Source organism: Corvus cornix, chromosome 1 (genome assembly GCF_000738735.6).
Source record: "Corvus cornix cornix isolate S_Up_H32 chromosome 1, ASM73873v5, whole genome shotgun sequence".
NCBI lineage: Eukaryota > Metazoa > Chordata > Aves > Passeriformes > Corvidae > Corvus > Corvus cornix.
This window is the reverse complement of record NC_046332.1, coordinates 103035987-103051225: the sequence shown is the minus strand read 5'-3', so window position 1 is coordinate 103051225 and position 15239 is coordinate 103035987. Positions and strand designations below refer to the sequence as shown.

The 15239-nt window shown below is 38.9% G+C and overlaps 1 protein-coding gene across 7 annotated transcripts in view; it reads left to right on the top strand.

Moving 5' to 3' along the window:
- SH3KBP1 (SH3 domain containing kinase binding protein 1) overlaps positions 1-15239 on the top strand; it is a 214638-nt gene that overhangs the window by 70302 nt on the left and 129097 nt on the right. For 6 of the 7 annotated variants that reach the window (XM_039551240.1, XM_039551251.1, XM_010394472.4 and 3 more), the window contains one exon: positions 8581-8704. In XM_039551240.1, the coding sequence (XP_039407174.1) occupies positions 8581-8704 (124 nt within the window). Of the gene's footprint in view, positions 1-8429; positions 8438-8580; positions 8705-15239 lie in introns of those variants that run through there. The other variant, XM_019282905.1, reaches the window with a different exon arrangement.

Sequence of the window (15239 nt, the reverse complement as noted above, 5' to 3'; positions counted from 1 at the left end):
AAGACACAACAAATCTGTAACGAAAAAGGAAGAATGTGGAGATTCTTTAAAAGAGGAGCTTGAGTTTGCTGTAGTAGACTGGTTATTGATGTGTAGAAGAGGAGCAGAGGATATAAGTGTGGCACAGTGTGGTCTCCTGTGGTAGGGAGGGCATTGTAGCATGGGCATCTCCTGCTGGGATAAACAGGGAGAGTTCACACAAGGATATCACAGAGAAGCCACCAGCAGTTTAAGCCCAAGCAGGTTGCACTGTGCCGTCAGTGCAGTACTTTTGTGGTTAATGTAGAATACACTGGATGCAGGAATTAATGTTTTTTTCATAACAACTGCTGGTTTGTCACTTCATAGTAAATTTGTTTGTTGCCAGTTGTTTGGATTAAATCTGACGCATTAATTTTTCTACATGGATGTTTTCAAGTGCCCCACTATTGTCTCAAATGTTTGAGGTATGACCTTTGTAATAAGTAAAGTTTATAAATAAAATTAGTGCTAAAATGAATATTTAAATGCTCTAAGAACAATGCACATGACAGATGGGCTGTAGAAGCCTTTACTTAAGGCTGTGTAATGAATTTATCTTTGTGCAGGCTGGTTCTAGGTGTACAATAAATAGTGGAACAGTGTCCTGACATGAAGCTTTGCAGTGTTCATAAGACCCTTCCATCTGAGAAGCAAGGGTGGCACTATGGGCTTACCTGAGCAGCCACGAAAGCAGCACTTCTGGCTGTGTTCAAGGCTTCATTTGTGCTGGGAGAGAGCAAATCAGTGCATCTGTTTTATGTAACACAACAAGAAAAACAAAGGAGGGTAAAGCAGGTCAGAGTCCTCATCCTTAAGGTGCCCGTTCTGCTAGAGTAGATAAATTGTTCAGTATGTAAAACTTCCTGAGCAAATAACACTTTCTCTATCAAGCTGTAAATCAGATAGAAGTCATGTGAGCCGCAGAAACAGACTTGATTTTAAAGGCTAGATACAAAAACCGGAGAGGTTTAGGAGGCTGTGGTTAGAAATAACCCCAGGACTAGGTGGTACTAGCACAAACCTGGAGGCTCATGAACTCTAACCCTGTCTTTTTTTTTTCCTCAATCACATGCCTGACAGACAGCTGGGAACGTTTCCTATAAATTTGGGATAAGCTGATAGTGAAAAAGAAGAGAGGATGTGGAATCGTGCAGCAGTGAAACAAGAGCGTATCTTTTGTCACAAGCTCAGAGGATGTGTGCAGTAGCAGTTTGGGATCTGTGCCTCTCTTAGAAGCTGGGGATCACTGCTAAGGTAGAACAATCTCCAAACCATCCTTCTCCCTCTGCTTGCTGACAGAGCCACTGGGGAGTGTCTCCTGTCATGACCAGCTGATGGGGAGATCTCAGTCTTGATCACAGTGCTTGAAGGTCCCATGTCCTCCCTCTGTGTCTTGGACCTGGTATTGCCCTGGAAAGAGAAACTAAAGGCTACTATTGCAGAAGCCAGGAAAAGAAAAGCTAGGTAGTTTCTTATTTGTCCCTGAAATGTTGTCATATTGCTTTTTACAGAAAGTAAAGCTCATGCTATGAAAGTATATTGTATTTTAGTGCTGGCAACATCTTTCTGGTTGAAAATAATTTTTGTCTTGATTCTAGTTCAGTTGCTGGGAAAGTTTGTTCCAACCTCGCTTCAGGGTGTATTGTTTATTTATACTAGAACTACAAGATTCTTGAAAATCAGAGTTATGTTTCTAACTGAGCACATTTATAATTTTTCCATAACCCTTAACTCATTTTAGTGAAAATATCATAGGAAATTTCTTGGGAGGACTAAATATTGAATTGATGTACTGTCCAGCAGAGTTTTATTTTGAGGCATTTAATATAAATTGATAATTGAACTCACATATTGTTTGAAGTTACAGACATTTGTTTGCAGGAAATCATGGTGGTATTTGTCTCTTGAAATGTAAAGTATGGTTTTGAGAAAAGGGATTGAAGGAAAAGCATTCTGTTTGTCAGAGGGGTCAAAGTGCTCCTCACATTTCCACTGTCATCTTTTGATAATTCAAAGGTGTTGTGTTGTTTCCTCTTGGCTGTGTATGGTTCTGGGCTCTTATTCCTGCTCCCGTATTTGTCTTCAAGCAGGGCACATGCTGCAGACTTTTGAATTGTGAAAGACTCATTATTTCTCAGCTTTTAACTCTTTCAGTATGCGTCTTTTTTTCAAAAGCTTTGATTTTGATTAAACCTCTTGCTCCCAGGATGCAAGAACTGTTGTTCCCCTTATATGGAAGCCACAGATAAATCACCTTATAGTCTGATAGTGATTTTTCTCATAATTTTTCATGGCTCCCAACAGCTTTGAGGAATGAAGTACTGACTTTAGGATTTTGTACCTGCAGCAGTACAAAATAGCATTTTGTTTCATTTAGAGTCACGGAAAAGGTTGCAGCAATTTCCTCAAATGTTTTCAGCTGAGTTTCCTGTAAATGTCAGAACTGCTAGAATAAAAAAAAGTGAAACGTTGGTGTAGGTAAAATGGCAGAAGTTCTTGTACTTTCCTAACTGTAACTTTTGTGGCTGACCTAATTCAAGCATTTGCTCTAATTTCAGGGAAGCTTTTTGATAGGGGGGTGGAAACTTCAGCACGTAAAGACACATAAAGAGAAAAGACTTTTTTCTTGAAACGTAACATGGTGAAATTCTGAAAAAAAGCTAGGTGTTGCAAACAGCAGTAGAAAAACTATGGTTTCTTTTTGAAAGCTGTTAACTGCTCTTTTTGTCTCTCTTCAGATTGACAAAGCATGTGTCATTTCAATAATAGTTTCTGACTTACAAAAGATGAGGTACTTAATTTATAAATTTTATATGTTGAAATAGCCATTTAATAGGGTACAGGTATACTTGAATATATTGTATTTTCCTATGTGATGGGATTCCATCACACTATGTAATTTGCTGTTACTTGAAGTTTTGTCACATTGTAAAGCTGACGAGCTTAAGGATAATATCTTTCAAATTTCCTGTGGCTTATACTGATGTAGGATTGGATTAGAGAAGATCCAAAAAAAACCAGCTCAGGTATTGTCTAAGATTTTGTGTTTGTTTGGATTTCAAAGTTTTCTAGAAGAAAAGAATCTTTTCACAGTGATTTGGCTGTTGGTATGTATGCAGTATGGTTGAATCCTAGTTACAAAAAAAATAATATTTTTTAATGTATTAAATGGGCTTTATTGCCCCATAATATCTTTGAAAATTTAATATTTCATGGAATGAAGCTTATTTTTAAAGTTCACAATTACGTTTTTTTCAGTGTTTCTCAGATTGAGGATGCTTCTTCTGAGTATGAACTGCTTATCATATTGGAATCACACTGAAACCCACGTAGACAGGAGATGGAAGCTGTCTTAAAATTTCTGGCATCAAGAGGCCCTCTTTTAGGTTTAGTGGTTCAAATGCAAGATTACTTACTTAAGGGTTGGGTTCCTGAGGCATAGCCTCTTGAAAATGATCTGCTATTAACCTGCAGTTATCTCTATGTGAGCTAGGAAAGAAGTGCATCATTTAGATCCACGAAATTTATACCAGGCAGTGCTCCAAAATCAAGAACTAAATAGTCCCAAAGATTAGGTTTAGAGATATTTTTGAAACTGTTAGCACTGTGAGAGCCTACCTCTTTGCAAGTGGGTTGTGTGAGTGAGACAGCTGCTCATTCTGCAGAAACCTCTCACAGGAATGGAGAGATAAAGAGCCAAGCGCTGCACTCAGGATCCCTTTGAGCTCCTTCTCCTGAGACTCTGTGTGGGGTTTCCACTGACAACTGTCTTGTGAATTTGGTTCTGGGAAGGGCTCTTGAGGTCGTCAAGCCTGTTCCAGATAGTTTCACCACAGGGATTCCTGGTGAAGGTTCTCACACTGTGTCCCTTAGAGGAGACTCAGCAAGGCTCAGACGTCCTGCAGTACCAGTCCACCCACCCTGCTCTACTCAAGGGCAGATTGGCCCACAGTGAATGGTGGTTGTATCTGATTAGGGTGGGAATATATCTGCTGTAGTCAAAATAAAACCAGAAACCAGTGCAAAAGTCCTGGTCAGGAGGTGCACTGAAGTCCTTGCTGAGCAGACAGCAGGTTGCTCTTTTCCCACTATATTAGAGCAATGTAATGTAGTCAAAAATCTTACCTGTCTAGTTTCTCCTCTCTTTTATTACACAAGCTTCTTTTTCAAGACACAGCAGTCCTTGAACTTGAAACTGGACTATTAGTTTCTGTTCATCCTCCTTTAGCATTTAAATTCAGCTGTTCTTGAACTACTTACGGCAGACTGAGGACTTCTAACTTTTTTGCTTTCTTCTTATTTGTGTACATGGAATTCCTTCTTTAAAAGAAATAATATCTGCAAACTTCAACTTGAAATCAGAACTAAAAATAGATTTTGTCATACACCAGGGAAGTTCCCACAAGCCACCTTTGATACGCATGGGTTTGCAAGCTCATTTGCCTACTCTTTCCTCGTGTGTTAGGCTTCGACTCCTTGCAGATCTGGAAGGATTGGGTTACACAGAGAGATTTCTATAACCGCTACTGATGCAGCACCAAGGTTTTAGGGCCATTGTAGTTCATTTACCAAATATATAGGGTAGGCATGTTCAGTGTACTTTTTGCAGTAAAATAAAGTGAGCTGACTTGGTATATCTGTTTGGCCAGAGTTGTTTGTGTTTGTTTTCACTTCATTTTTCAAGAAGAAATGCAATTTTGAGTTAGGCATTATAGCGTTTTAGAGTAATAATTTACTTTTTACAGCAGATAAGAGTGGGGGTAGATATAAAGGGCTATGTCAATATTTCTGAATTTAATAGGACTACGGTCTCTTTCTTTGGCCTAAAGATTAGGGTGCCTGGCTCTGTTTGGGCCACAACTGAAGAAAAGTTCTAAAATCCTAAATTCCTCAAGCGTGAGCACTACAGAAGACAGCAATGAGGCAGAAGCAACATATTAGAGAGAGGAGAGAGGCTGTAATATTGGCACCAGTGTTTGCTGCAGGCTACAGTGGTGAGGCTGCTGAAGGCTGGGGCATTTGTTTGGTTTTGTTTGTAAGTTTTTAGTTTTATGGTGTAGACTAAGACCATGAATTGAAAAGATATGCAAAGGTCTTAAAGCCAGCATAACTCATTGCAGAATGTGTGCTAAGCCACTTAGATATGGGCTTCCCATAGGATATTGCTAAGTATGAATATGTTTCTGGTAAGATTTTGGCTTAGTAGGGTTTTATTGACCTGTGCTTGATTTCTGTTTCATTATTTAGACAACTCTCCACTTTTCCTTTCAATTCCCTCCTGGACCTTTCAATTTTTCAAGCTGCTGGGATTGACCATGTCATGTTACCCTGGGCAGTAGCTATGAAAGATTATGGCCCTTCTCATGACCATTGAAAGTAGCAGTAATGAAAATTAGCTCAAACAAGTATTAGAAAGGCACAAAAAAGGAAGTCCTTAGACAATTTTGGCGACTGCAAGGTGTTGAACGTTCTATATGAATTTTGGTTTAGTGGACCCTCGGCCCATGTGTCTTTCTTCTTTCCACGAATAGTGGATGAGAAAGAAGTGCAAGACTCCCCACCCTACAAACAAATGCCAGTGTTTGGGAGTTGTCTTGTATTCCTTTGCTTTTTTCAGGAGCCAAACAAGGCTTTCTCAAAAAGCTGTCAGCAGCAGCAAAGGCACCAGTGACATTCATCCAGAGACTAAAGGGTACAGCACTGTTTTCTCTTATAGCAGACAATTTTCTCTGTCAGTTTTGAAGTTGCAAAAGGATTTTTACAATTAAAAATATGGTACTGCTGTTTCAGAATTTGTGAGTTGAGGATTTAATTACATTCTGACATAAAGAATGAAAAATAACGCAGTAATGACACAGGAAGCAAGTTCTGGCAAGATGGGGTCTTCCGTAGGATGTTGTCTTGTGGTCTTGTTCACATGAGAATGCTGTTTGACTCACAAATTCTGTTTAAACGGTAGATAATTTTTTAAAACACAGTGAGTTTGTCACCTAGCTGCAAAATAAATGTAAAGCTTTGGGTGAAGTAATTTATTATACATTTTATTTTTTAAGGATGTGAAAAAGAAACTTGTGGAATAATGTATGTGTTAAGTCTAGTCTTTTAGAAAGTGATATATTCTTCTAAATGCATAGTGTTCTTAAATTCTCACTTTGTTCACTTTTCTACCAGAGCTATGCACAATATTTATTCTAACAACAGCAGCATCTATCACACAGATATCACACACCTTTCAGACACATATTCACATTTGTTATTTCAGTTAATGTGGTTACTGTGAGGAGTTGTCTTTTAGATACTATTTTACCTGTGTGATGGCAGTAGATAAAAGATTTATTGTACCCTCCATAGGCAGTCATTTATAAAAGTTTTATCTCTGCTAATGCACTGATACACAGAAAATGCTTTGGGTAGATACAGAAGACTGTATTAATGTTGTATAGCTAATAGGTCAGCTTTGAAATAACAATTGGTCTGGTGAAATAAAAAGTGAAAAAAACAAGTCAGGTTTAAGGTGCATCTTACAGATAATAACTTGGAAATTCTTGCTTTGCTCGATGCTGTCCACAGATGACAACTTCAGAAACTTCAAATAGAAATGTGCTTTCTATGGTTTAGTGCTCATGTCTGATATGCTGAAAATCTAAAAAGGATCTATAGTATTTCCTATGTATGGTACGGTGCTGTGGGATGGTGGAGATTGATCCTGCATTGGGATATAGAAGGGGGCAGTGAATGTAAGAGAGTTGAAAGAGATGAGGAGGGGTAGAGGTTTTTATGAGGGGAAGAGTTCATCCAAAGCCATCACCTGTCCCTGATGCCTGTTTAATGTAGATCTCATAAAATCTGCAGATGACATAAAACTGGGGGAGCAACTGACATGCTTGAAGGCAGGGCTGCTGTTCAGAGGGCTCCAGATAGGAACATCATGGAATCCAGCAAGGACAAATACTAGTTCTAGCCCTGGGAAGGAGGAATGCTGGCAGATCTGCAGAGTGGGACCTGATAGGTTTGGGAGCAACTCTGCTGAGAAGAGCCTGTGGGTCCTGGTGGGCAGCAACATAAACATGTACCAGTCTTGTACCCTGGCATCAACACAGTGAACAGCATCCTGGGCTGCATTAATAGCCTGCAGATTGAGGGAGGTGATAATCCTCCTTTACCTGGCACTCACTAGTCCACATCTAGAAAACAACTTCCCATTTAGTGGATGGGATGAGAATTTTGCATGAAGACAAGATATTGATGAGCTGAAGCAAGTTCTGTGCCTGTGGAAGCTGGAGCACATGCTTCCTAAGGATGTGCTGAGGGAGGTGTGGCCTTTTTCACCCTGAAAACAGGGTTTTAGGAGGACCTTCTGATACATAAAAGATTGTTATCCAAGAGACAGAGACAGGCCCATCACAGTGATGCCTGATGGGCAGAACAGGACAGAGCAGATGAGACTTGAAAAGAAGTGGGCTTCTGCAGCCTCTGTCCTTGGAGGTTTTCAAGACCCAACTTGTCAAACAGCCTTGAACAGCCTGGTCTGACCCCAGAGGTGACCCTGCTTTGAACTGAATTGGAGAAGAGACCTTCTGAGTTCTCTCTCAGCCTGAGTGGCTCTGTGGCTCTAGGACAGAGCTTGGAGCCAAGATTTTTTTTTTTAACTTATTTTTTGGGACATGGTTATAAGCAAATCATTCAGCCTCTGTAGTGTGTCAGCTACCTGTCTAGAAAGTGGAGGTAATGCTATTTGTCTGCTTCAGTGGTGTTTCAAGGTAAGGGATATGAAAGGTTATGATATTTCTCTTTTGGATGCTTTGTCAAACTTGGTATAGACAACAACACAGGCTTTTAAAGTCTGCCTAAGAAGCTGGTAGAGAGGTATTGTGCAATTCTAGTAGTAACGGTGAAGTCTTGGGAAGCTGTTTTCTGTGGTTTACTTTCATGAAACCCCACCATATATATTTTCTCCATGTGCTGCCAAAGAAGTCGATCACCTTAAAAGGTAGTGAGCAGCAAAATGTTGTCAGTGTTAGCAACAGCTCTGACAGCAGGCCCTCTATATGCTTCTGCCAATTATGGTAACATTTGTCATATTTTCCTAGTTAATATTTTTCTTCCTGCTATAGTGGTTGTTTCTGTGGGCTTGTCATTGGAGGGGAAGCAGACTTAGCTGCCTTTATACCAGGAGCACTGGACTGATTTTGCCCTGTGCATCAAAAGTACAGCTCATTGCTTGATAAACTGAGACGTCTGTTTTTTTCCCCTCTCACACCTTTCAGCTTTGGTGATCTTTACTAAGAGATTTTTAAAGCTGTCCTACAATTTCCACACATACATAAGGAATTATTTTAAAAAGAAAAACAATAGTGTCCCTTGGAAAAGGTTACTGACAACTGCTTTCTTTTTGTGGCATTTCAACTTTATAAGAGTCTTTGAGGTAACATTAGAGCAGGCAGAGGTGTGCACATAGAAGTTTTAAGAAATCTTGGGAGCTTGAGAATATTCTGTAATACCTTTTTTTTAACTGGTTTTTTTTTTTTTTTCTTTTCCCTCTCTACCTGTCTTCTGCAGGAAATAAAGAAGGACATGAAGAAAGAAAATACTGCCAACAAACCACCAGAGAAGCCTATAAATGAAGTTTCCAATGGAAGCCCTTTACTGTTGTCTGAGACAATTATTAGAACCAACAAAAAAGGTATAGTACATGGACATTAAATGCAGATTAAATTCAGGCCTTCCAAAGAACAAAATGTAAATCTTTCTTGTTTCTAGAAACAAAGCTAGAGTCTATTTAACTGAAAAGGCATAGCAGGAATAATAATAGTAAAAAATCTTTGTCCCCTTTAACTGGCATATATGGATGCACGTATTATGTCTAATATTTCCACATTAACTTGCACAGACATCCCTTTCTTTTTAAGGAAATCCCTCCTCCATACATTTAATTAAGGAAAGCTGTATGAGGAGATTGCTGAAGCTTATTAAAGTGAGGAACTGGCAGCTTGCATATATGGAGGTTTTTGCACAGGGATGTCAGTCTACATTCACATATTCATGCTTTATCTGGGACAGAGAGCTCTAAAAAAAGGGGAAAAAAGTGGAAAACATACAACTTAATGCATTAGTTTCTTGGGAAGTGTCTTTCGCTGTCTTCTGTTTGAGACTGGAGCGTGTGCTCTTCATGTCTGGCTTGACTCCTAATGCAGATTCCTATATAGGGTTTTGGGTTGCTAAAATGAAAGCCTCCAAATCTTCTGTCTCATTCCCTAGCTCCCAGTCCTGCTATCAGAAATATCAGAACAAAACAAAAAAATGGCAATATAGAAGCTGGATTTTTCTTTAGGTTATGTTTATGCTCCTGTTTGTTTGTTGGACGACAATTGGCTTTTTGCAAGACATGAGCTGTAATTTTTTCTGGAGAATTCACTGGAGAGTTTCTTGCTTGCTGTCTTATACAGAATAATCTGCTGTCATTAATCATTGCTGTAATGTAATTTCCATTTTGACATGTCTTCTATACTGTTAGGACTGTTATGGACATTTCCTCTTATGTATTATCAGCTAACATTTTATTAGAGCTACAGTTTCAGTAGAGGCCTTATACTCAAGGTTTACAACTGCAAGTGCAGAAGAATTAATAATTTTTGCAAGATGTATGACTTCCTTAAAAGGTGAAGGAGACTAATCTCTACCTCTTTTGCAAGGATTGATGTCCTCTGAAAGAAAGGACTGGAAAAAAATCTCAGAAAGCTTTGTCTTTTGGGCTTGCAATGTTGTCTTGAATCTGGAGACGCATCCGACATTTCTGCTTTGGGTCATAGGTTTTTCAAGCAACAGCAGAATTAAATTACTAAGAATTATTATTTTTCATGGCTGCTATACAGAACCATATGAGTAGTTGGGAAATTATCTAGGGACTAAGTTTGTTCCATATTGCTTCAGCTGCTATTTGGAGAAGGCTAATAGCTGTGGCAGATGCAAGGATTCAGTTCAGTCACAAGGGGATAGCACTCCAAATATGATTCTTAGAGCAGTTTCTCCTCCTCTTTCTTCCCTCTGGCTAGGAGCTTTAAAGGATTCAGGAGAGAAAGATTTTTCTGTCTCTAGCTGAAGAATACAAAACCTCATATTTACTGAAAGGAGAAAAGCAAAGTCTGACATGAAGATCTATGAGTTGAGGTAGGGGTTAGGTTTGGAAGTAGCAGATTTCATATTAGAATATTATTTCTTTGGGCTTCTTTGGTGAGGATTGCACTTCTCATGGCCACCTGGACATCGTGTCAGGGTTGGTGCACTGTTCATGTTGGCTGCTTCTCCACTGCTGCAGAAAAAGCAGGTGCAGGATGCCATGGTCTGGCAGCACAGCTAAGGATGCATGGAGCACAGCAAGGCCAAGCAAGCGTCCCCTCGTTTTTCCTGGGATCAGTTTGAGCATGGTGCCAAATAAGTGTGGACAGCTGAGCAAGTAGTTACTGTTGTGTTCAGAAAGAGTTTTCTAAGATGAATGTGGCAAATCTTGTGGAAAGTGTTGCCATATTTTACTGAAGAGGGAGCTCTAAATGCCATGGGTGTTATTTTCTTCAAGGGCTCTTGTCCTGGGATTTTTACTAAACCCTAATTAAATCTGTTTACTGATCACAGAATGTGACCTGAAAGACCTGAAAGAGGGTGCAGGATGTTTGTGTTTGGTTCATTGGTTGGTTTGTTTTCTTTTTTTCTCCTTGTTGTTAGGAAGTGAGGGGGACAGGGATGCATCTAAAGGTCTTTAGCCACTGTTCAACAGTGAAAATGGCAGGCAGTATTATTTGTTTGCTTGGGCAATGTAATCCTGCTGCTCAGAACTTCAGAGCAGATCCAGTAATATGGGAGTGAAGCATTCTGTGCTGCTGCATTGTTTTTATTACCAAGATGAAGATAAGGGCTGTTCTACTGCTGTGGTGTTATATTGTGTAGTTTTACTACTTAACTTGGTTGGCCTAATTTAAGTGTCAGCACTTCAGCAAGCATTTACATTTTGAGAAGAATCTTGGCCTCTTGGGCTTTTGGCTTGTAGAGAGTTTTTCCTTGAGAAATATTGACAAGTGTCCAACCCTGGTATTCAAGGAAAATAGCTAAGTTATTTGTAAGAAACATCTAAGTAGCCGAGAGGAAAATAACGAATTTCTGAACTAAAAAGACATTAAGGATCCAACTTTGTATCTTGTTTTTTTATGCTAATTGTTTCTAAGTACTCTATTGAAATTAGGGGCTTTAATAAGGTCAGTGTAAATTGAAATAAGTGGCTGCATAATATTTATTTGCTGGCTGGGGTTAAACCACACCAGTAATGGGTGTTACCACTTTGGATTACACATGTGACGTAGGAACAAATTAAAGTTGGTGTAACCACACCAGCAGTAGCCTACCTGGGTTATTACTTCCCTGACACAGTGAGGGTTGCATCTGGTTGTACGTCACCATTTGTGAATCACTGAGGTTTTTGTTACAAAGGCCAAGAGGAGCTGGAAGGATTTGATTTTGTCTGCTTTTCACTGTGGGCAGTAAAACCAGAACATGTGTCATCCTTTAATGTTTCTTGTTGACCACAGATATTAGTGACCTAATGGAAACAAACAGTGACGACTGCTGTGGTGAACATAATTTAGGAAATTCTGTTACACCTGGCCTGGATGTATAAACCTCTTTATAGGGTTGTAAGTATGATCTAGAGGTCAGGGCTACACTTAAGAAATAAGGGGATTCTTTTCTAGATCTGCCACAGACTTGTTATGGAACTTTTGCTGAATCACTTAAACTGTTGGCCAAATTACCACACTTACCTTCCTAGGGTCAGGTATTTTAGTATGTATTGATTTTTCACATAGGCAGGGCTTTACTTTTTCTGATTTATTGCAGTGACATACCCAGATTTATGAGTAACTTTCATGTATTTCAGGTGTCTCTGCCTTATGCTGCCTATTGGCAAAACCTGGATAATACCTACCTCACTAAGATGTTGAGATCTGTTCCAGCATGGTAGTGATGGCAATTAACATCCAAGAAACCAAGCAGCATTTTGACATAGCACTGCAGTGGGTTCATGCTTCACCTCTGAAAGGCTCAGGAAAGGACCACTAGCTCGAGTGTAGGGATGGGGTTGGGGAAGCATGATGACCTTGTGCTTTCCCTGGCTATTCCCAGGGCTGTAGCAGCTCTAGGCTGGTTTGATGGGTGCTTCAGGTGCTGCAGTATCAGCCCTGTCTGGGGAAAAAGGCTGTGACACTGAGGCACCTGTCTGAAGCTGTAGGAATGTCAGATGTTGCTTGGCTTGCATATCCTTTGCCAGAACCTGGGAGGGATCATTCTTTTGCTTCCTCCTACAGTTCATAAGCCAAGAAAATCCTTTCCTCACCACGACTGGGTCTTTGAGTATATGTTTTCACTGCTTAAGATTTTTTTGTTGGCATATTGAACTATTGTTCTAAAACTTTTATAAAGCTGAGTTTAAAAAAAAAAAAGAATTAAAAATGGCTTTTTTTCTACTTAGAATTGGCATTGTTGTGCTTTGGTAATAACAGGATGGGAAAGCCTTTTCTTCCCTGAGAGAACATTTTCAGATTGTTTGAAAAAATTATTGCTATTGTTGCAATTATTTAGTAACGTAAGAAAATTACAACCAGGTCTTGGAACAGAAAAACACTGAAAGATATATTTTTTTTTCCTTAAATGCTTTTCCAACATGGTGAAATTCCATCTCTTCTGTGTTAACTTTCAAAATCTAAAAACAGATCCGAGGTTGTGCAACTATTTTAGATCTGTCATAAATTCAGTACGATCTTCATTCAGGTATAAAGGGACATAATGGAAACTTGCCTGCAATGAGCTTTAACAGTTAAATGGCCATAGCTTATTTTACAGTAGTTTTGTTGTCATTTTTGAGTATCCTATTTTTAAGTATCTTATTCATTGTGCTATTTTGTGTGGCTGGGAACAAGAGCCCGCTTGCTTAGGTCAAGTTGCAAAACTGGAACTGATAGACTGTATTTTGTAAGTAAACTAACAACAATTGTTATATGAGTAAACATATTTGAGGCAAAGATATACTGCCTTGTCAGATATATTTGTTTTCTATAAACTGTAATTGCAGGCTGCATTGAGCCAGCAAATCTGGAACAGTTCATCATTTGTTACATGTTCTTAATCAAAGCCAAATACTGAAAGCAAGGAAAGTTTTTTCTAGTTCTCTTGAGAATTATTTATTTTACCTTCCAGCCTACATTTAAATAATAGAGAGCATTTGCATGCTATGTTAAAAGGGAGGTTTTGTGAAAATAGGTTTGATGATATAATAGGTTTAATTTAGGAATAGATAACAAGTCTGTTGTATGCAAAACTGAGATTTAAGTAAATTTTTGTAAATTAGAGAAATAGGGAAAGTATTTTGCAAGAAAAATGCATCATTTTGTTCAATAGTTTTTTCGATTATTTGCATACAAAAAGGCACTTCATTAATTAGAAAGACAAGCTGTTGGCTTCTCAGCATATGAGTGTGTTGACTCTGAGTCTTATGTTAAATAATCTATGTAAGCTCTGGTTCTGGTCATATTTTTCAACAGAAAGGCAAAATTCAAAATCTCTTTCATAAAGTATTTTATTACCTAGCAGTGCAAGCGACTGCCTTCATCTTGCTTGATGAGGTGTCTGACCCTCAGTATGCTCACCTTTGGTTTTCCTTTCAAACACAGTAAGTTTGAAGACATTGATCTCTCTTTTGGTTGGATTGTCCTTCTGCTGTTTATACATTCAGGCCCTCTCCACAGACAGGCTTTGGTGTTCCCTTGCAAATACTGCCAACTTCAGAAAAATTATTGCTAGCAGGAAAAAAATATCCTTTTAATTTTTAAGATCAGCTAATTGGTGTATAATCAGGATACAGTTTACACAAATATGCACAGGAACATACTGCTCAGCCTATTAAGGTTAAAATATGCATGCAACATATGACACCAACCCAAAACGAGACATAAAAAATTAATGGCACAGGAAACTTGAATGTGCAAAATATTTATTCTTTGAGTCTAAATACCATATCTGCATATGCATATGTAGTGTCTCAGATAAGACACATTTCCTTTAAAAGTACTGTTTTTTTAAAATAAGGGTGAAAATGATCCCATTATTTAGGTAAGTGACACTGCCCTGGAAGGCAGTGCTTTCAGTTCAGAGAGGCAGGAAAAGACACCAATCTGTGCTGGACATGTGGTTGTGTTGTTGACACGACTTTTTTTTTGTCCAGAAGAAAGATCTCAGTGCTGTCTTCTTGGCAAGAGTGGAATGGATGCTCACTCATTCTTTACAAGCAGATCTTGTTTATGAGTTCTATTTAATTAGTGACTTGAGATACATAAAATCTTAATCTTTTTTCCTGTGTTATAGTCATTTGCTCTCCTGGTATTCAGTTAAGGTTTCATAATCTATCCAGATTCCAGTAGCTTGTTCCAGAAGATTGCTTCTTTTCTTGTCATTTGCTGTGCATCTTCTTTTTGCTCTAATTGCTTACCCTTTCTTTTCAATTACTCCTTTCTTGTAGTCTTCAAAATGCATGAATGCTAAGCCCTGACTTAGCTTCTGCAATTTTGCATAGCTGGATCCAACCACTAGTGTGGTACGCTAGTGTCATGAGGGTCTGTGCAGGAACAGCCTATAGAAGCAAGAAGTAGAAATCACTCTGGGTTTGAAGTGTAATTCCAGGTTAATTCTATCCTCTGGACATCTGTTTGCCTCAGTGGCTGTCTTGTGTGTCATATATTTAGCTCTAGGAATCCCATTTATGGACCATGCGATGAAACACTGAACACAAATACAGCCACTGCATCAAGGAGCTAGTTATATATACACCTGTGTGTGTATATATTATGTATGAAACAAGATAACAGATAACTAAAATAAAAGTATAATGCAAGAGAACATGCACTATTTGGGCAATTGCTAGGAGGCTATTTTCAGGTTTCTTGCAGACAAGAAGACACTCATTTTAATAAAACATTTAGATCTGGATCTGCATTTGGAAATTGGAAAGTCAGTATGGAGAAAATTAGGACAATGTTTGGTTTAGAATTTAATTTTATCCTGCTGGATGCTGGACAGGGCAGAGAAGAGGCAGAGGGTGACCCTTCCAAATGGAATCTAAAGAGATTTAGGAGAGCAGTCGCTGCTGAGCATTCTCAGCAGCTTACAGATGAAACAGGGGG